General features: G+C 42.5%; 1 protein-coding gene across 2 annotated transcripts in view; it reads right to left on the reverse strand.

Annotated features, from left to right (window-relative positions):
- cgnl1 (cingulin-like 1) overlaps positions 1-21,287 on the reverse strand; it is a 42,325-nt gene that overhangs the window by 13,905 nt on the left and 7,133 nt on the right. For both annotated transcript variants that reach the window (XR_014534945.1, XM_083549875.1), the window contains exons 4-12: positions 20,401-20,506; positions 19,852-19,953; positions 19,432-19,580; positions 18,000-18,141; positions 17,306-17,518; positions 4,140-4,346; positions 2,666-2,770; positions 2,396-2,548; positions 1,069-1,239 (exon numbers count right to left, since the gene is read on the reverse strand). Coding sequence is in view for 1 of the 2 variants with exons in the window: in XM_083549875.1 (XP_083406001.1) it covers positions 1,069-1,239; positions 2,396-2,548; positions 2,666-2,770; positions 4,140-4,346; positions 17,306-17,518; positions 18,000-18,141; positions 19,432-19,580; positions 19,852-19,953; positions 20,401-20,506 (1,348 nt within the window). In the remaining variant the exon portion in view is untranslated. The remainder of the gene's footprint in view (positions 1-1,068; positions 1,240-2,395; positions 2,549-2,665; positions 2,771-4,139; positions 4,347-17,305; positions 17,519-17,999; positions 18,142-19,431; positions 19,581-19,851; positions 19,954-20,400; positions 20,507-21,287) is intronic.

The raw sequence follows: 21,287 nt of genomic DNA on the forward strand, positions 1-21,287 counted from the left end.
CTGTGCACAACGCCATCTCCAGTTCCATTAAGAGATGGGTTACAGTAGAGGATCTCCTGCTATAGAGCTATTAAACCCTACTGAACAATGAATATAAACGCTGACTGCACCCCAGGTAGTAGATCTCCACAGAATCTAGTGGAACATCTTCTCAAACGAGTGGAGGTTATTATTAGGGTAAATAAGGACTAAATGTAGAATGGAATGATCAAAAAACACATTGGAATCTTATTATCTTAAAGTCAGGTGTCCACAAACTTATGGCATTCTGTACAGTTGGTAATAAAATACAGCTTGCTGTGAGTTATGGTGAGGTTCTCAAGCTCTCCAAGATCACCAGAGGTTTTTCAGAGACACCGACATACATCATAATTCTGTCTGGAATACCCAAGAGTGAATTTTTTTTTATAAACATCTGTAAATAAATTCGCTGCTTCGGCTTTGCAGTCGTTTTAAATCTGGCGTGAATTTAGAACGTTTCTACACTTTGCTACACCTAATAGTATAAACCTGGCAACCTCCAGGTGGTACAACAACTCTGAAAGAACAGAAAGAAATACGGAAGAATACAGGACATGATGTAGAAGGAAAGGATGGAAAGAAAATGAAAATATTTATGCAAGTTATGCAAAATGTGTGTCGTAACATGACACGAGTATTTGTGATCATACGTTTCTTCAGAAGAGCTCTGACGCTTTTCACGTGGCTGCGTGGTGTTACAGTGTGTGTGTGTGTGTGTGTGTGTGTGTGTGTGTGTGTGTGTGTGTGTGTGTGTGTGTGTGTGTGTATGTTATGGTGTGCTGTTACTGACAGAAGTCCTGATAATAGAATAGTAATAGTAGAATAGAATAGTAGAATAACTGAAAAATTTTAATAGATGGACTGTGTGTGTGTGTGTGTGTGTGTGTGTGTGTGTGTGTGTGTGTGTGTGTGTGTGTGTGTGTGTGTGGACGGTATTCCTGGGAAAACTTCAAACAAAGCAAGCATGCTTCAGGTTTCTATTAGTTTTCGAATGTGATCTGGGGAGTAGTTAATGATGAGTAGCTCTGTGCCCCACCCCAAACCAACCTCCTCCTGCAGGGACTTGGCAGCGATGCGAGATTTCTCCAGCTCCAGCCCTCCGTCTCGCAGCTGCCTCTGGAGCTCAGCCAGCTCCCTCCTGTTCTTCTCCTTGTAGGTGTCGATCTGCTCCTGCAGCTCCTGTGTCGAGACTTGAGACGCCTCCACGATCTCGCACATCTACACAAAAACACACAGGTGCTAGGAACATTTCTTTTCTTCTCATCACGTTCATGGTTAAGTGCAGAGCTCTTTGTGGAAGTCATACCTACAGTAGGTTCGGGTTTGTCAGCTGCTGAAGTTCACTCAATGGGCTATTAGAAGGCTCTGGTGATGGACCATGGACTGTACGAGCATTTTATGAACTGAACACTAAAGGGCCCAGCAGTGGCAGCGTGGCAGTGATGGGAATAAAACCCATGATATTCCGATCAAAACAGCTTTTCCACTGAGCTACTACTTTCCTTATAACCGGCAACCAGCAACAGGGTCATGGAAGCTTTGCACAATTATGGATTTTGGCAGGTGCCCTTATCCAGAATGACCAAACTACCACTGACCTAATACTGAATTACCACTTTGCTTATAACCAGAAAAACCTGCAACAGGATCACTGTATTCGGAAGATGCCCCTATCCAGGGTGGCTGAACTACCACTAAACTACCCTTCAAATTACCACTGAACTACCATAAACTGACCACTTTCCTGATTACCAGTGAACTGGCAATAGGGTCATGGGGCACATCAGAAGCATTACGTTACATGTATGAAATCTGACAGATCCCCTTATCCAGAGTGACTGAACTACCACTGAACTACCACTGAAGTACCACTGAACTACCTTTGAACTATTACTGAACTACCACTTTCCCTATAACTGGTAAACTGGTCATGGGCACTTGGTAGACTGTACATTACATTTATTGAATTTGGCAGAGTGACTAAACTACCACTGAACTACCATTACCCAGCCATTAAACTACCGCTTTCCTTATAACCGATGAGCCAGCACCAGGGTCATGGGAACTTGGCAAATCAGGAGCATTTGTTACATTTATGGAATTTGGCAGATTATCCAAGAGTGAGAGACTAAACTACCACTGAACTACCACAATCTTTATAACTTTATCCAAAATTTGATCTACTTGACGACTAGTAAAATTAAACATTTACGCAAGCCCTGGTTGGTGTTAAGTTAAAACACACGTGGGATAGATGCGATAGTGATTGCATTAACGTTGGCAATCAAAGATCTAGAGATCCTCCTGTATCTGTGAGACTTGTGAGTCTCAGTGAGGGAAGTTGTCACCCTGCATGTATAGTATTGTGTCTCACCTCCCTCTGTAGCTTTTCCACAGTGCGGTCTAGCAGTCTCCTCTCCTCCTCAATCTCATTCTTTGTGTTTCTAAACAGCTCCTTCTGACTCTTTTCCTCCTTCAGATGTTCCTCCAGGTCCTTGTGCTCCTGGGTCAGTTTGGTCAAACTTCTCTGAAGAGAATAGACAATAAATGTTAGGATTTATTTAGAAGAGGTACGAATCATCCTGATTATCCTGATTATCCTCTGACCAGGCACTTTCGAGTGATGGACATCGATATGATTTACCTGTACGTCTTCCAAGCGTGTGGTCAGAGCTCGATTTGCACGGCTCATTTCTTCTTCTTCTTCCTTGATTTCATTGAGAGACTCCTCGACTTGCCTCTTCTCCTTCTGCAGGAACACAAACAATTGATTTGGTTAAAATATCAGACCCATTCCTGTTCCAGCATGACAATGCCAATGCACAAAACCAGCTCCATGAAGATCTGCTTTACATGGGATGAGCAGAAGATCTTGAATCAACCCTATTGAGAAAATGAATGTGAATGCTGACTGCACCCCAGGCCTCCACATCTCAACTACATCAGGACCTGACTTTACTCACACCTTGTGTATAAATGAGCACAAAATCTACTGGAACATCTTACCAGAAGAACGGAGCTTATTATAGCAGCAAACATGGACTAAATATGGAATTTCCATGAAGCTCCAAGAAGATACAGGGGATGCAGTGGTAAAATCTTAAGTAAACCCTACTGAACTCCTTGGGAATAAACTGCACCCCAGGCCTCCTGATTTCACCTACATTAGTACCAAGTGGAACATCTTCTCAGAATAGTGGAGCTTTTTATAACAGCCAATGGGGACAAAAATGTGGAATAAGATATTTAAGAAGCACATTTGTTTGTGTTTTCATTGCACTAGCTTTTAAATAACAACAAAAACAAGTTTTGAGACTAGTTTTGTAACATGCCAACAGATGGCAGCACAAGGCTGCACGCACAGTCATGGGGAGCACCGACCTTAACAAGTCAGTGTGCCAAAAGACATCGTCCTGTGTACCTCAGGAGCTGTGCTACTAGAGTTAATCTGACAACGTGCGTTACCCACGTCTGCGATTTTATCAGCAGAAAACTGGATGCTCCACGACGTTAATGCACCCTGTCACCAAGCTCTCATCATGTGTGATTTTCTCGCTGGAAACACGATCTCACTTACACACCGACCCAGTTTTAGCTCCTGCGAACTTCACCATCTTCCGGAAGCTGGAGCTCCAGCTTAAAGGTCACGGTTTTTGACACAATTGCAAAGATTCGTCAAATATCGCAGAAGGTGCTTGACACGTTTCGGAAAGAAGACTTCCAGGACACGTTCTAGATGTGGCAGGAACGATGGAAAAGCGTCTCAAAACTTTTTTTATACCACCTCATACATGGTCCTTGTAAAGGACCTTATAGTTACATGCTAGCTAGCTACATTTTTAGTTTTGATCAAATGGCGAGTCTTCGTCCTCCAAAACAATATTTTCCGCTTTATTGCTTTATTTGTGAAGTACATAAACTAAACCCAAGTATGAGTTAGAATCCCTGAAACCCTGATTCCTCTGCTGTTCAGCCTGAAATCCCAAAAATGTTCCTGTGCTGAAAAAAGTGTGTTCAAAACAGGCTCATTCATGGCAGGTCAGGTTTCCTGTAATATCCATGGTTTAGTGTGTGTGTGTGTGTGTGTGTGTGTGTGTGTGTGTGTCTGGGATTCTTACATCCAAGCGTCGGACTTTCTCCTCCAGCCTGCTCTCATGCTGCTTGGCCTCGTCGACGATGCGGTTGAGCCTGGTCACCTCGTTCTCCAGCTCCTGCACTCTCCTCCTCAAGCGCTCGACCTCCTGCGAGAGCCGTCCTGCCTGGCTCTCTGCTGCCCCCTTCGCCACCTCCACCTCAGACTTCTCTTTAGACACTGCTGCATTACTCTGAACAGAGATAGAGTGAAAGAAAGGAAAGGAACGGAAAAAAGAAGAACAGTACAGTGAAATTATTTATTCGCATATTCCAAAGCGCAGGGTCAGGCATGTTATAGCGCCCGTGGAGCACAGAGGGTCAAGGGCCTTGCTCAAGGGCCCCAAGAATGACAACATGGCGATACAGGGGCTTGAACCCCCAACGTTCTAACCAGTAACCCAGAGCCCTAATTAACCACTGAACTGCCACCTCGCCCAAATAAGCTTACAGCACCTGGTGTTCCCAGGCGGTCTCCCATCCAAGTATTATCCAGCCCCGACTCCGAGATCAGACAAGATCAGTCGTTCTCAAACTGATACGGCCATAAAGTGCTTCCTTAATAGCCCTAAATTATATTTACTATCAACCGGAACAAAGTCGGGAGGTTTCAAGCACTGATTTTATCCCAAAACAAAAAAAACGAGAAACCTCCAAGGCTTTTAGCCTCCCAGGCTGACCACCTGAGACCTTGTTAGAAGTGACACCGGCCTTACACAAAAGCACTGTTGCCAGGAACAGATGGAGGAGATTTAAGTGAGTGGTCCAATCCAGATAATCTGTCCAGTCCATTTAGAGTCACTTGAGCATGACCACTACAGTTTCTCAATGGCCATGCACCTGCTTTGTTAACAGTGTTTTTGGCTCCTTAAGCTCGAGTATTTATTCCTTGTTAAGCTTTTGTCCGTAAACAAATTGGGCCCCGTTCCATTTCGTGGATTCGAGCGTGGAATTTTGGTTTAGCATCGGGCTATTTCAACTCTATTCGTGCCAAAGTTTTCAGAATAGTGGAACCTGTATTTTCAGGGATGTGTTATACTTTTGCACGTGTTGTGTTGGCTTTGTTTACGATGAAAAGACTCCGCTCGGGGAATTTACTCCTGTGAAACTGTATCCCAGCTTTCTAAAGGCTCATGTCCAAAAATCCGTGATCGAATCTTAACACTAGCCAAACATCACTGACGGCTTGGTTATCAATCAGCGTTAAGTTCCATTCAATTCAATTCGTTCCTACTTGTAGAGCGCCTTAAAAAACGGACATCGTCTCAAAGCAGCTTTACAGAGATAAAGCTAATAAAGATGTATAAAAGAATGTATACATTTGCTCCTTATAATTGTACGTTTGTCCCTAATGATCGAGTCAGTGACGACTGTGGGAAAAGGATAAACTCCCTGAGATGGCATGAGGAAAGAACATTAAGAGGAACCAGACTCTAAAGGGAACCTCAGGCCTGTAGTCCTGAGCCGCTGAAGCAGACTGTTGATATTAATAACAGAAACTTAATGGATCTTAAGGCTGGTGATGTGGAACCAGTGGTCTCGAATTGAAGTGTAAATACAGTGTAATTGCAGACATTCAGGTGGTCCCAGGTTTACGATGGAGATGCGTTCTGTTGACCCCATCGTAACTTGAAAAGGCCTAGCCTACCCTTAACTAATGGTGATCAGTTTTGATTAGTATACCGACTTAATTATTTAACGAATTCCAGAACACAAAACAGAGCAATTTACGCTACTCTAATATATAACAGAATAATCTTTTTTTTTCCATATTTTATATATTCATTATCCTTATAGAAGGTCCCCTGGTGGTCTAGTGGTAAGGATGCAGCACTCTCACCGCTGCGGCCCGAGTTCGATCCCCGGTCAAGGAACCAACCCCAGCCATTAGGGTTGCACAAGCCAGTGCACTCTTAGTGCCGGTCCCAAGCCCGGATAAATGGGGAGGGTTGCGTTAGGCAGGGCATCCAGCGTAATAACATGTGCCAAATCAATCATGCGGATGATCCGCTGTGGCGACAACTAATGGGAGAAGCCGAAAGAAAGATTATTATACTTATACAATATATACTTGGTCGTATAATATCTACAGTTACAGTATCAACCTTGGTCATGTAGCTAATCTCAGAGCTCGAGGTAATGGAATAGCCAGAATAGAATAGCCTTTATTTGTCACATATACATTACAGCACAGTGAAATGTTGTTCTTCGCATATCCCAGCTTGCTTGGAAGAAAACAATGACACGTTTTACACACTAATCCCTGTCAAGCGAAAAGCTGCTTGTATCCTGTCACTGGTAACAGGAAACTAATACACTGTTTGTTTAAGAACCGGAAGAACTGGTATAATGTTAGTTGTGTATCCAGGCATCTCAAACAACAGGTTTTGCTATCGAGAGCAGGAACACAGCTTTTTTTTTTTTACTAGACACTTTTGTGGTGTATATTTACTTCAACTAATCCTGTGACCTCAATAATTTACATGCGCAATACATCAAATCAGAACGAGGCTGGATACCGTGAGGTGATGATTATGTACGTTGAGGGAGAGCCTTTTAATATAGAAGATGTACAACGGTTTAGTGCTTTTTTACTTTTCCTAAAAACTTTTTTGAATCGTAGACGCGCCATTATACATATCCAGATGATTCGGGCTAAATAGTCACGTGCACACCCACACCCACACCCACACACACACACACACACACACATGGCAAATACTATCTGCAGCTACAAAACCTGAAATACTTCTGCCCTGCTGGAAGGAAACTGAAATTACACCCCACCGATCAGTTCCAGCGTATGTGCAGTTCACACGCTGCGCATTTCACGTCCAGCCTCACAACTACTTATTAGCAAGATTTATGTCCATTCTGTTTACAGTACAAAGTCCCAAAAGCTGCCTTGTCCAGTTTCTTTGTTTGTGTGCGAGGTGTATAAATCACACGCCAGCCAGGACGAAAGAGATCATTAACCACCGCACTACTACACATCTCACCCCGGAACAGCTCAAGAAACCAGAGAATCCACACAAACCTACCGCACATCATCAATTCCACAATATCAACATTAATAGGAAGTGTTTATTATATCAGTATCATCATATGGTCATGTTCTTGAGAACCTTTTGGTCAGGACGCCAATCAGGGATGCGAGCGAACGGCTGTGGTCGTAAACCTTTCGCATGTAAAAAGCCATAGTTACCACTGAAACGAGACAAAACCGACAGGATAATCAACATTACTGGCACAAATTCCTCGGCGGAGTTTCTGCGCTCGTAGAAATGCACCGTGATGTCACAAACCGAACAATGAGTCTTAGCGATAAGATCTTTATTCTGTAGTGGCGAATAACATAAGTATTCTCAACCTGGCCCTTTGCTGAACATTCGGTTTTTTAGGTTTTGTGGTAATTACAATATCATGTGATTTAAATACACTATATTGCCAAAAGTATTGGGTCACCTGGTCACCTGGTATGTGATTTTTGAGCATCGCATTCCACATTTAGTCCCAATCTGCTCTTCTAATTCCCTCCACTCTTCTGGAAAGATGTTCCACTACATTCTGGAGTGTGTTTATGCATATTTGTGTTCATCAGCCACAATGGTGTTATGAAAGGCAGGTACTGATGTAGGTGAGGAGACCTGGGGTGCAGTCAGCGTTCACATTCATCCCAAAGGTGTTCAGTAGGGATGAGATCAGAGCTCTATAGCAGCAAGATCTTCCTCTCCAAAGCATTTAAACCAGATCTTCAAGAAGCTCACTTTGTGCACTGCCATTCTGGAACAGGTTTTGGGTTTCAAGTTCAAGTGAATGCAAAATTGTATTAGTTCCCATCTAAAGACGTCCTGTACAAATGAGTGCCTCCAGTTTTGTGGTTTGGAAAAGAACCACATAGAGCAGGAAAGCTCTTTATATGACCCCATACTTTTGCAATATGGTGTGTATATATATATATAAATAACAAAATAAACATAAACGGAAAGATGTTCCATTAGATCTTGTGGAGATTTGTGCTAATTCAGCCACAAGGAAGTTGTCAGGAGCTGATGTAGGTGAGGTGAGCTTGAATAGGGTTGAGGTCATTCAAGGTCTTTCACTCCAACCCATGTAAAGTAGATCTTCATGGAGCTGGCTTTGTGCACAGGGGCTTTGTGGAGGCCAGTTGTCCCAATACTTTTGTCGAGGTCAACTTGGTGTTTAAAAAAAATAAATCCAGACCCTGAAAACATGGGCCACAGTTATACCAACCTCCACTCCTCTGGGAAGATGTTCCACTAGATTTTGTGGAGATTTGTGCTCATTCACTTTCAAGGGGGTTAGTAATTGAGGTACTGATGTAAGTGAGGTGAGATGAGGAGGTCTGGGGGTGCAGTCGGGATTTACATTCAATGTTCAATAAGGTTGGAGCTTTATAGCAAGCGATCTTCATGTCACCTATTAAAAAAACCTCAGTCTGGAAAAACCAGGTGTCCCAATACTTTTGTCCATGTAGTGCATTTTATTTCTAGTTATAATAACCAACAGGTATTACACACCCGTACCTCAAACTTGTGTTTGTTATATACGTAACTAATGTCAAATATTATCGTCCTCTTTCCACTTCTTTTTTGTATTCCATGTTTCATGTTATGTAACACAACTCGTTACAACATCTACAAGAAATTAGTGGGATACTGGTGGGAAAGAAACACCTACTCACTTCCTTTTTGAGCAGCTCTTATCAAAACCACGCAATAAACATATCTTTTGCTGACCTTCATTTTGCCAGGAAAAAAAAAAGAAAAAAAGAACAAACACTGCCGATGTATAAACGTTTTCCAAAGACCTTTTGGACAATTTTATGCAGGTCTCAGTAAAGACATGATCCAGTGAAGGTGTGAGGTGTTACAAGACATTAGTGCCTCATACGGAGGTAAAGTACCTCCTAAGGTGAAGCTGAGATCCACACACTCAGCTGTGGATTATCACCTTCTACCATGGTCACTTCCCAGAATTGAGAATCTCAAGCGATCACTGATGTTTGCAGAGCAAAACTGAATGAATGGTTTAAGATAAAGCTTAAATATGGCTATATACGGCTCGTTAGATCTGCTCTTCCGAATCACAGAGGTACGGTAGTGGAGTGTAGAGTAGAGCAGTGGCCCCCAGCCCCCCGGTCCGTGGGTCAGTTTGTACCGGGCCACACAGAAAGTATACATAACTTACATTATTTCCGTTTTTATTTATTATCTGATTCTGAACGGTTTTATTTTGGAAAATTCTGTCTATGTCTTACTCTTGATGCATGTCATGATGCCTCGGTCACATGTCTTACCTCCATCCACTACCTTCTTAAAGGGGTTCCTCCGGCCGCTAACACATAATACATTACCTTTAAATTCAAACCCCCAAGAGAGCAAAATAAACAAAAAACACAGTGGATTCACGTTTATTATTAGATTTAGAAAATACCAGTTTTAATGGTCGTATCATTTTATTTTGTTGTATTTATCCGCCTCACCTTAAAGGCCAGTCCCTAAAAATATTGTCTGACATTAAACCGGTCCGTGGCGCAAAAAAGTTTGGGGACCGCATGAGTAGAGGTCACATGTGCATCTGTGCTGCGTCACCACTATTAATGAAGCTGTTGAAGTTAACGGCAGGAGTTTTTTCTTCTATTTCTCATCCATCATGTGCCTCAAGCCATTAGGGGTGGCACAATTCATCGATTCTAATAAAAGAGAACTATGCAGTGCAGCGATTGAAAAAAGTTTTTATCGGATATCATGTTATCACAACGCATCTTTTTAAACACGTTTGCATCAGTAAAAAAACAATTAATTTCTATATAATTATTAGTAGATGCGCTGTTCTTTTATTATTTAGAAAGTGACCAATCATTAGTGACCAATATTTGCTATGTAGATCGATTTCTCTTCGATAAAACGTGTCCTGAGAGTCACATGGAATACAGATTAACATGGCAGAGGTAGAGCTGCATCCTTCTGCAGACACAATAGGAAAAGATCCGGTTTTATTTCATCTTTTTATTATTTTTTTTTTTTAGCACTACAAATGCGTGTTCGTAAAAGAACCATGCGTTAGAAGTCAGAAGGCGCTAAAGAAAATTGGTGATTTACTATTTGTAACATATTGAGTTGTATCGCATTGCATTGAATCGGTAGCTGCTTCATGTGCACCTTTAAATGTATCGTATCGACGGCTTTGCTTCCAGATGCGAATCGCATCGACCTCAGCCAATCAAAATCCAGTATTCACCCACATCAGGATATAATCTGATTGAAACAGCATCGAAAATACTGAAATAAAGCTGTGACATCAAAGCAGGAAGGCGTTGGAGTCCTTTCCTGTAGTGGAGACCCTTTCATATGACTCAGAGAATGGGACAATAAACTTCTCCCCAGGATGCGGTGAAGGTGGCGGAGATATTAGTGGGGGTGGGGGGTTTATAGGTTGGAGCTGGAACTCTGGAGTCACTGAGCACTGAGTCACTTCTCCTGTATGCTTTTGGTCTTTTGCTTCTTATACTTCATTGAGTAGAATAAGGAAATTAGAAATAGTATACAGTGGAAGAAGGCTTTAGGAAATGGGAAACAGGAGGCCAAAAAGACTGTTAAATAAGCAAGGAAGGGGAAAGAAGTGTGTGTGTGTGTGTGTGTGTGTGTGTAAAAAGTGGTATAAAGGATTAATTCGAGAAAGGATGGAAACCAAGAAGAAACTGATTGAACAAAGTTATTGAGAAAAAAGGAAAAAAAAGCCATAAATGCGAGGAAAAATATAGAAGGAGGAAAAAAAACCCAGAAAAATGGGAAGAGGCGTAAACTAAGTGAGATCGCGAGTCGGAGTGAATGTTGTTTTGGGTTTTTTTGTTTTTTTTTTGGCTTCAATTCAGGAATGGAGTGAGAAATGGTCGATCTGAAGGACTCTCCAGTTCACCCTCGCTCTTTTATTCATAGTTGGACATTAAACAGCATTGTGAGAACTTTACAAAAGCTGAGCACCAACAACCCTGGAAGCCATGTGAGACTCAGTAGGTGTGCTTAATCAAAATAACAATGGTTTTCTGAAGGTTTTTTTTTTTCCAGTTGGAAAAAAACCCACAAAACACACCACTCTACATTCCCCACTAAATCAGATTCAGAGCCAAGAGTCTTGACAATGGGAGTTTACAATACTCCTAAAACACTGCGAAAAAAAAACCCTGTCTACTGCAATTCACTACCTGAACATACAGGGTTTCATTCGTCTGTGCTTTTACATTCCTAATCAAAACAAATCAGCTTAATCCGCTCTCATATTATCAAAAGCTGCAATCTGAGAGGAAATATTTTTCTCAAAGCCCCAGTGAACCAATGACAGCGTTTATTTTAATCCTAGGTGTGGAATATAGTGCAGTCCTCCGAGGATTAGTTTGCATTAAGATCCTTCTCGCCGGATGCTGTGCATTTGTCCGAGGTAAACAAAAGCCGAAGTCGAACCCCATCTTGTAGCCTGGAGCTTTCTAACCTGATTCATGAGGCACAGGAGTAAATGATCAGCAATGCAGAAAAGTATTTTACTCTGCACATTTAACGGTGAAAAACACTGTGTCCTTATGTAAAAGTACAATCTGATAAAACACAGGATCGCAGTACAGTTTGTGAAGTCTGAAATATACTACTGCAGTGGTGAAAATTCCCTGACTCAACTCCAGGATGAGCATTTCGGCAGAATATCTTGTAGGTCTTTCCTCTCTTCCTCTCTTTAAGCTGTTTATTCCAGTCCTATTCACAGTCCCGGTGCATCACCCCAGGACTGTCTATTCATATGCACATATAGAACAGTTCAAAGTTGGCTCTCAACAGACCGTGACTTCACAGCAAGATAAAGATACAAAAAAAAAAAAGGCAGGCCGACCAAGACTTTATCACACTGCTCACAAAGTACACACTCTTTCTTTCGCTTTGACTGAGGCAGAAGCACCAAAAAAAAAAAAAAAGCAAGAGTTCTCTCCAGTTCTCAGGATAAGCCTCGTTCTGTTCCTTCATCCTGGCCGTATGCATTACAATAGGCCTCGGCTGGAACAAGAGCCTTACAGATGCAGAGGAGCAGGAGAGCAAGCAGGAGCAGAGGGCGGTGAAGAAGAACTGTGGAAATTAAAGGGTGCTGCTTGAGAGCCACTGGCTCCTTTCCAGTCTGGATAAGTCTCTTGGATTCGTTTCATGTGCTTGAGATGAGAAAGTCCTCGGATTGAGGAGTGGTTTGTTGAGAGTCAGTGTGAAGAGGTTCGGCAGTGGCCTGAAAGGCTGAAGCTTTCCACGTCAGATGAAGAGTCGAATGATAAGAACAGGCCTGCGATACAATCTGGATTTTTCAAATGTTTTTTTTTGGAGCAAAAACAATTCTAACTATTCTGCAGTAACCCCATAGCAGGCTGCAAAAATAATCGGTCCAAGAATGGATGCGTGGATCTGCCTGCCCAGTGCAGCAGAGCGATCATAATTCAAAACAACTTCAATTAGCAATTGGTATTAAAACATCTTGGATTTTCATCAAACTTAGTTCTGCCAGCAAAGTCAATCTTGGTGGGAATCTAAAGGGAAAATCCTCTTTTTACGCCTTAATCTTAATCCTACCGAGCCTCAGCCTAGTTACACAGAGCTCTCTGGGGGGTTCGTGTGGAAAACCTCAGCCTTGCAAACCAGTGGAGTAGTCTTCATCATGGATTCAACAGTGGTGCTAAAACCATGTAGTTGAGTTAAGGGTGAGATACTAAACTAATACTAATATCACTTTCACTTAAATAAAAGTACAAAAGTTTTTGCCTACAAATGAACTTAAGTATCCAAAGTACTGATTTATTATAACTATAATGTTCATGTTATCATTTTTATCACAAGACTCTTTACTCAATCACCTCAGTTTATGTGAAAAGACTCGAATGTGACTCTCAGCACACTGATCTATTAACGTCCCGAGTTCAAGTCTGGAGTTTCTTCCATCGTTTATTCCTCTCAAAATGTTCTAAGACAAGTTCAAAACTGAACGAATGCTCGGCCCTGATTTATTCGCTCGTAAATAAATAAAAAGGGTCTGATTTTGCAGAATGTAGTTAAGTAAAGTCTAATATTTGACTTTGAAATGTAGGGAAGTTACAGTAAGTTTCCACTAAATAGAAATACAGATACGTGAGAAAGCAACTTAAGTACAGTAATGAATTACATTTACTTCATTACTGTCCACCGCTGAGATTCACTGATGATGCCAGACAAAAAAAAAAAGAAAAGTAAAGAAAAATAATGAGATGAAGACACCAGGAGACTGAAAAAGCCTGTCCTTGTTCTGCTTCAACAATGATTTAGCATACAGCCCATTTAGCATTAACCAGATCTCAGCAACAAGTGATAAACTTTATGATCAAACTCTTGATGTCACCCAAATGAGGATGGGTTCCCCTTTTGTGTCTGGTTCCTCTCAAGGTTTCTTCCTCATTACATCTAAGGGAGTTTTTCCTTGCCACAGTCGCCACGGCTGCTCATCAGGGATAAACACACATCATTCACCTTCACTGTTGATTTGTGTAAAGCTGCTTTGAGACAATGTCTGTTGTGAAAAGCGCTATACAAATAAACTTGACTTGACTTGACTTGACTCGACTTGATAAACAGGTAATAGCAAAGATTGCTAAAGTGGTCAGAGAACCCGTACAGCTCATAGGCACAGGCTGTACGGAAAGAATCTCCAGCTCATACTCAAACCCGATCTGGGGAAGGGCAGGTTTTGATAGAAAACAGATGAAATATTAGATGTGTTTATTGTGGCTCAGCTCCAATCAAAAGGATTAAAAACTGATTATTTCTCTCCCTTCTCCCACCTTTTTCTTGCATCCAACAAGCTCAGACTGATCGATTCTCATTCCACCTAGAGTTACCCCTACACACTCACACTCACACTCACACTCACACTCACACTCACACTCACACTCACGCCACCACCTTCTCAATAGAAAATTCCAGAATAGACAAGTACAACATGATTTCCTTAGATGAGGAAACACATGGCGTCCTGTGGGACTTCCCTTCCCCCCATTCAGCCCAGTCAACCTAAGGAAACAAGACTGACCCACAGATAAGCTGCTAACACAGGACCAGTCCAAGATACGAGGTTCTATCAAAGGTGTTTCGAGAAGCACGCACTCTTCAAGGGTGGAAGAACATCACTGGAAGACGACGAAAAATCAGGAAGGCCTTTGTCCGGCTCAACCCCCGAAAATGGCGAAACCATATAGCAACTCGCGCATGATGATCGTTGGAGAACAATTTCTTCCGCACCCACCAAGAAGGAGCATGACGCGCTTCGAAAAGAAGACCTCCAGGACACATTCCAGAAGTGCTGGGAGCGCAAGATTGCTGTGCAAGGGTCTATTTTAAAACTTCGTGTTAAAACGTAGATAAATATAATCACATCATATATTCTCCAGTGGGAAATAAGGAAATATTGGAGACTGGACTTTTATCTGGCCTAAGAGTCAAGTACAAGGTCCTTGAAGGGGACACAGTGGATCTCCTTAACATCTTTAGCTCCAGTGTTACTTAGAAACACTACAGATAGGTGGAACTTACAGTAGCTAAACTACAGCATGTTGACAGTTTCTTAGTAATCAGTGCTTTCTTGTTTTTCCGGTGCTTTTACACTTCCACATTCTCTGGAAAGTCGCTAATGGTCCATTTCTTCATTATGCACGTTCCACTCATTTCTAAAAACCTCCCCCATTTTTGATGTTCCCATTACCTAATATTCAGCGTCCCTTAGTTTCCAGTTCCTGTTAGTTACCAATGAGCTGAAGTTTCCACTTTCCTTATTTTTACTGCTACCACATTTTCTCAAGTCAAGTCAAGTTTATTTCTATTGCGTTTTTCACAACAGACATTGTCTCAAAGCAGCTTTACAGAAATCAACAGTGAAGGTGAATGGTGTGCATTTATCCCTGATGAGCAGCCATGGAGACTGTGGCAAGGAAAAACTCCCTTAGATGTTATAAGGAAGAAACCTTGAGAGGAACCAAACTCAAAAGGGGAACCCATCCTTATTTGGGTGACATCAAGAGTTTGATCATAAATCTTTCAACAATACAGAACACTGGAGAGTGAGAACTAACATGAGGACTGGAGTATAAGATTATAAGTAATGTTCTTTCAACAGTCTTTGGTATAAAATTAGGAGCTACTGAGCTCAACATTTGTGATCATCACAGATCCAGCATCAGCTTCTCCATGCCAGAGCCTTTAAACACTCCAGGAGGGTCCAATGTCAAAACTCCACACATGTAGTGGGATCCAATTGGCACTGGTACGTCTCTAGATGGTTCCTCATTTCTTATCTCTAATATTTTTTTTCCCCCTTAAGAGTCCCCTTGGCTTCAAACATTCTCCTCGTCAAACCTCTTCTAGTCTTCTCTCCCCTTCTTTTTCGCCTCTCTGTAACACTTGTTGTGTTTGTGTAATGTGTAACGTGTCCTCACAAGGGGGGCTTTGCAACCGATTGAGCGCAAGAGCAAGCAAGCGAAGCAGTGTACAAAGAAAAATAAAAAGGGAAATAAAGAAAAAGAGAGGCCCAGGGCAGCGAGTTTTCCCCCATCAGCACCTCATTATATTAGTGACGGCCTGCCATTGCAATTAAGCAGCGAGGAAGGCGTTTTAGTGTTCCACTTTCCAGCATTGTTCTCTGCATGGGGCCGACTTGTCAGCAAGAACAAAGGCAGAGAAAGGAAGCGGTGGTAAGAAGAAAAAAAAAACACGAAAAAAATTCAGCCAGTTTATTGCATTGCTTCAACAATGCACTCCAACAGTGTATGGCTTGTGTAGACCATGCGTGGTTCTCAGCGTATGTTCTCAGTGTATGGCTTGTGTAGACCATGCGTGGTTCTCAGCGTATGTTCTCAGTGTATGGCTTGTGTAGACCATGCGTGGTTCTCAGCGTATGTTCTCAGTGTATGGCTTGTGTAGACCATGTGTGGTTCTCAGCGTATGTTCTCAGTGTATGGCTTGTGTAGACCATGCGTGGTTCTCAGCGTATGTTCTCAGTGTATGGCTTGTGTAGACCATGCGTGGTTCTCAGCGTATGTTCTCAGTGTATGGCTTGTGTAGACCATGCGTGGTTCTCAGCGTATGTTCTCAGTGTATGGCTTGTGTAGACCATGCGTGGTTCTCAGCGTATGTTCTCAGTGTATGGCTTGTGTAGACCATGCGTGGTTCTCAGCGTATGTTCTCAGTGTATGGCTTGTGTAGACCATGCGTGGTTCTCAGCGTATGTTCTCAGTGTATGGCTTGTGTAGACCATGTGTGGTTCTCAGCGTATGTTCTCAGTGTATGGCTTGTGTAGACCATGCGTGGTTCTCAGTGTATGTTCTCAGTGTATGGCTTGTGTAGACCATGTGTGGTTCTCAGCATATGTTCCAGTGTATGGCTTGTGTAGACCATGCGTGGTTCTCAGGGTATGTTCTCAGTGTATGGCTTGTGTAGACCATGCGTGGTTCTCAGCGTATGTTCTCAGTGTATGGCTTGTGTAGACCATGCGTGGTTCTCAGCGTATGTTCTCAGTGTATGGCTTGTGTAGACCATGCGTGGTTCTCAGTGTATGTTCTCAGTGTATGGCTTGTGTAGACCATGTGTGGTTCTCAGCATATGTTCCAGTGTATGGCTTGTGTAGACCATGCATGGAAAACGCACATGGTTTTCTATGGCAAGTCTGTTTGTCCTCCTACAAATGATCTGTTGACAATTGAATCCTGTGGACAGGAAGTGCTTTTGAATTGTAAAGGAAGTGAGCTTAGCATTGAGGGAGCCACAGAGAGAGGAAAAGCCCCCCGGTCTGGCAGGAGAGAACATGAAGGTGCTCCACCCATTACAAACAGGACGTTCAAACTCCCTGCAGATCTCTCCATTGGTCGTCTTTATTTTCTTTTCTGTTCGTGTTCTTTTCCGATGATCTTGTCCATCATCGGGTTCATCGGAATATAAAATGCCCCATGACTCTCACCCGTACACATTCCTTTAATAGCTGTGATAATGCTTAGAGGGTTTTGTGATGCAAATGTAACACCACCACAATACCGATACCGAAAGAAACCCAGAAAAGAAAAAACAAATGCACTCTGGCATCATATTACCTGTTTAATTTCCTCCAAAGATGCCTGCAGTTTTCGGGTCTCCTTTTCGTATTGCTCCCTCAGTTTATCCACCTCCTGGTCGTGAGACGACACCTCCTCCTTGAGCGCCCCCTTCAGGGCGGTCAGCTCCCGCTCGCGCCTCCTCAGCACATCCTCTTGCTCCTCTTTCACCAGTACTGCTTCCTGTAGCTCCAACTTCAGCTGCATGAGGTCCTGATAGAGGTGCAGAGTGCATCATTTTACATCTCAGCCCTGATACACAGCGAACAACCGAGATGAAAAGACCAGATAGGTAAATGATCAACTCATGACCTTCTAGGCTGAAATGAGCTGTTGAGGATTAAGGGCCTTGCTCAAGGGCCCTGGAGTGGCATCTTAGTGGTGGTGGGATTTGAACTCATGACCTTCTCAGCGACTTACAATTATCTAATTAATACAAATAAGCCGTTGAGGGTTAAGGGCCTTGCTTAAGGGCCCAACATTGGCAGCTTAGTGGTGGAAGGATTTGAACTTCAACCTTCTGATCTGAAGTCCAGCATCTTCACCACTGATCTACCCCTCCCTTTACTGTATTGATTACAGATCCTCTGTCCTACATTAATGGTCCAAAGAAAAAGAAGTCTGGGAAATTTCTACTGAAACCAAAAAAACATTCAGCTCTGTTTTTCTCGTGAGTTGCTCGTGTGCAGTTCACCTCCATCATGGACTCTTTCTCCGCACTGTCTGATTGCAAGCGTTTGGCTCCGTCCAGCTCATCGTGCATCTCAGAGAGCTGGTCCTGCAGGTCCCTGATCTCAGTCTGATACTGTTCTCTTTCCATCTTCACCTGGAAAAGCCTGCAAGACACACACACAAACACACACACAACCACACTTGAACACCTGCAGACTGTTATATCTCAAAATGCCTACTGATAGAGTATTTGCAGCCTATTAAGCATTGACTGGGTCTGTATCTCACACACACACACACACACACACACACACACACACACACACACACACACACACACACACACACACACACACACACACACACACACCTGTACTCTTCCACCTGCCTGAAGAGTTGCAGGTAAGACATCTGCAAGAAGCTCTGTAGAGAAATACTACTCACTAAATGGCTACACAGAGAAGCCATTATGGCAGACAGACAGAAAAAGACTGTGAATGCAAGACCTGTTCTCTGGATACAGCAAGTTCTCAGATCAACATCTGTGTCAATGAGTGATTTTCTTTTTACACAAGAAACCAATTGAGGGTGATTTGACTCTCGTATCAGAGAGACTTGGACTGATCACCCACACATTTCTGCCGTACACGCTGTCAAAAAGTTACGCTGTCAGAAAGATTGATCTTATTTTTATACAACTGAGCAGTTAAGGGCCTTGCTCAGGGGCCTAGTAACAAACTGGTAGCGCTGAGATTTGAACTCACAACCTTCCTGACAGAAATCCAATATCTTCCCTAGTGCTGTCATATAGCTCTAGAGAGAAGTAACCCTAGTAGGAACCTAAGGTTCAAAGAACTCCAACCTACCAAGAGTGAATATCAATATCAAGAGCTGGACATGCCACTGTGGAACTACCTAGAAAAGTATTGGGGAGATGATTGATGCAGTCAAACCTACCCAGTCTTGGTGTCATACTGAATTCTTTAAACTTTCCATTCATTATTCAGTCATTATCGCTAACAACTAGCATCGTTAGAATGTTAGCAAGCTTACCACTGCAATATTACTGCAAAATAGCTAAACTAGTGATTGCTAGCTCGCTAATCATCGCAATATCGCTGCAAAACATTTGTTATCTGATACTAAATGTCAGTAAGAAAACCACCAATTTGTAGCTAGCTAATGCTAGGTAAGTTAGCTAATTAGCTAAAAATGAATGCTAGATGAAAAAAAATATGCCTTATCTTATCGAGTGATGACCCGATTATGGTGATAAAATCTAGCTGATTAAAGATGGAGTGTGATATTTAATGACTTAATGATAGCTTGTAAAAACAAAGCTTCAGCCCACTGGATTTTTAATTATTTTATATTTAACAAAACTTTTGAACAAAACTTTCAGGAAAACCCGATTTTCTTCGGTGTCTCGCAAATCCAGTGAAGGTGAATCTTACTCTTCCAGCGTGGTGCGTAGATCAGCCTCGGTTTTAACCAACTTGTCCTTCAGTTTGTTACATTCGGCCTGATTGAATTCCAGCTCTTTTTGCAGGTTCTTAGCTCCAGCTCCAGCCTTTTCCTGCATCTCAGTCAACCCCTTTCGCTTCTGTTTTTCGAACGATTTCATATTAGAGGTCATGCATGCATACATACATCATAAGTGTACACGATTATAATAAGTGCATACGAGTTAATAAAAGTCTGTCTGTGCAGCGATACTATATGGATAGAAGTTAGTGGACACCTGGAACAAATACACTAGATTTTCAAGTCAGGTGTCCCAATACTTTCGTCCATACAGTACATCAACAGGCTTTTTTTTTTTTTTACATTGTAAATATATATTGTATATGTTTATAATGTACATGTATAATTACCTTGTTTTCATCCTCTAGTTGTTTTTTCAGACTTGTGACCTCTTTTTCCAGTCTCTCCTTCTGCTCCTGCAGGGCTTTGGCCTGGGCTGAAAGGTCTGGAGACTACCAGGAGGAAAAACGTTCGAACGTGACTAGTAACATCAACATTATGCAACAGATAGGCTCATGATTGGGACTAAAATATTCTAGAGTTCTAATGATTTTTTTTTGCATATGCAATGACATGCGCATTTATCCAACCTCAAAGTTCAAAGAGTTTCATTTGGCTGCTCGGTGATCCGATTAACGGGGAAAAAGAAAAGGGGGATCATTTTACTTGGCAAGAAGCAGAGGTTTGGATTTTGGCAGCGTGTTGCTCCTTACAAAATTTTGTACTCTACAGCGTTCTCATTCAGCATGCACATGTTTAAACATTAGCCACGATGGCAGTGCCGGCTGAGTAAATACAGGCAGTGAGGTGAAAACCACTGTGAGTGGACAGTCCGTGATAAGTAGCTCGTAGCCTTGCCTTGTTCTAAGCCCAATTACTGCAGCACAACAACGGCTTACTTTGGTCTCCGCTTGCATGCTTCCCGTGGCCCGTGACTTCAGGGTCTGGATTTTCTCAAACACCAGGTTGACCTTCCTCTTGGTGGTGTCGTCGCTGTCGCCGCTCCTAATGAAAACACAAGGACATACAAGGTGTGGGCAAAAGTATTGGGACAACTGGCTTTTTCACCTCTATATGGTCCCGGTCCCGATTGTATAGGATGCGGTCTTCTCCAACAAGGAGACCCATGACAAAGTGCACAAAGTCAACTTCATGATGATATGGTTTGGAACTGGAAGATCTCCTGATATAATTAAGCGCCGACCTCAACCGTACTGAATACCTCTAACTCCACCACAGACCTCCTCATCTACATCAGGGCCTGACTCACACCCTTGTGTACGAATGAGCAGAAATCTCCACAGAATCTAGTGGAACATCTTCACAGAGGAGTGAAACTAAAGAGCAAAAGGGAACTAAATATGGAATGGGACGTTTAAAAAGTACATGGTCAGGTGTCCAGAAACTTTTGCCCATGTAGTGTATGTTATTCTCATATACTGTAGGTGTGAATGTGTGTGTGTGTGTGTGTGTGTGTGTGTGTGTGTGTGTGTGTGTGTGTGTGTGTGTGTGTGTGTGTGGAAAAAGAGACTTAGAGTTTAATCCCCGACATTTTTTTGAAAAAAAAAAAACGAACTCTGGCTCAAAGCCTAAGCAGCAAGGGCAGAACGTTTCGCTTTGATGTGTCGCTTCATGACCTGCCCACCGTAATTACCCTTTCTCTTCAGGCACATGCGTTCGAGAAGTGGGAAGCAGAGCGCAATAATACGCGTGTTTGCGTTGCGTTTCTCTAAAACGTCCTTTTGTTTTTCCGAAGCTTCCTCGCACCGCGTCCACGCCTGGCTGA

This window comes from Silurus aristotelis, assembly GCF_946808225.1.
Source record: "Silurus aristotelis genome assembly, chromosome: 9".
In the NCBI taxonomy this organism is placed as follows: Eukaryota; Metazoa; Chordata; class Actinopteri; order Siluriformes; family Siluridae; genus Silurus; species Silurus aristotelis.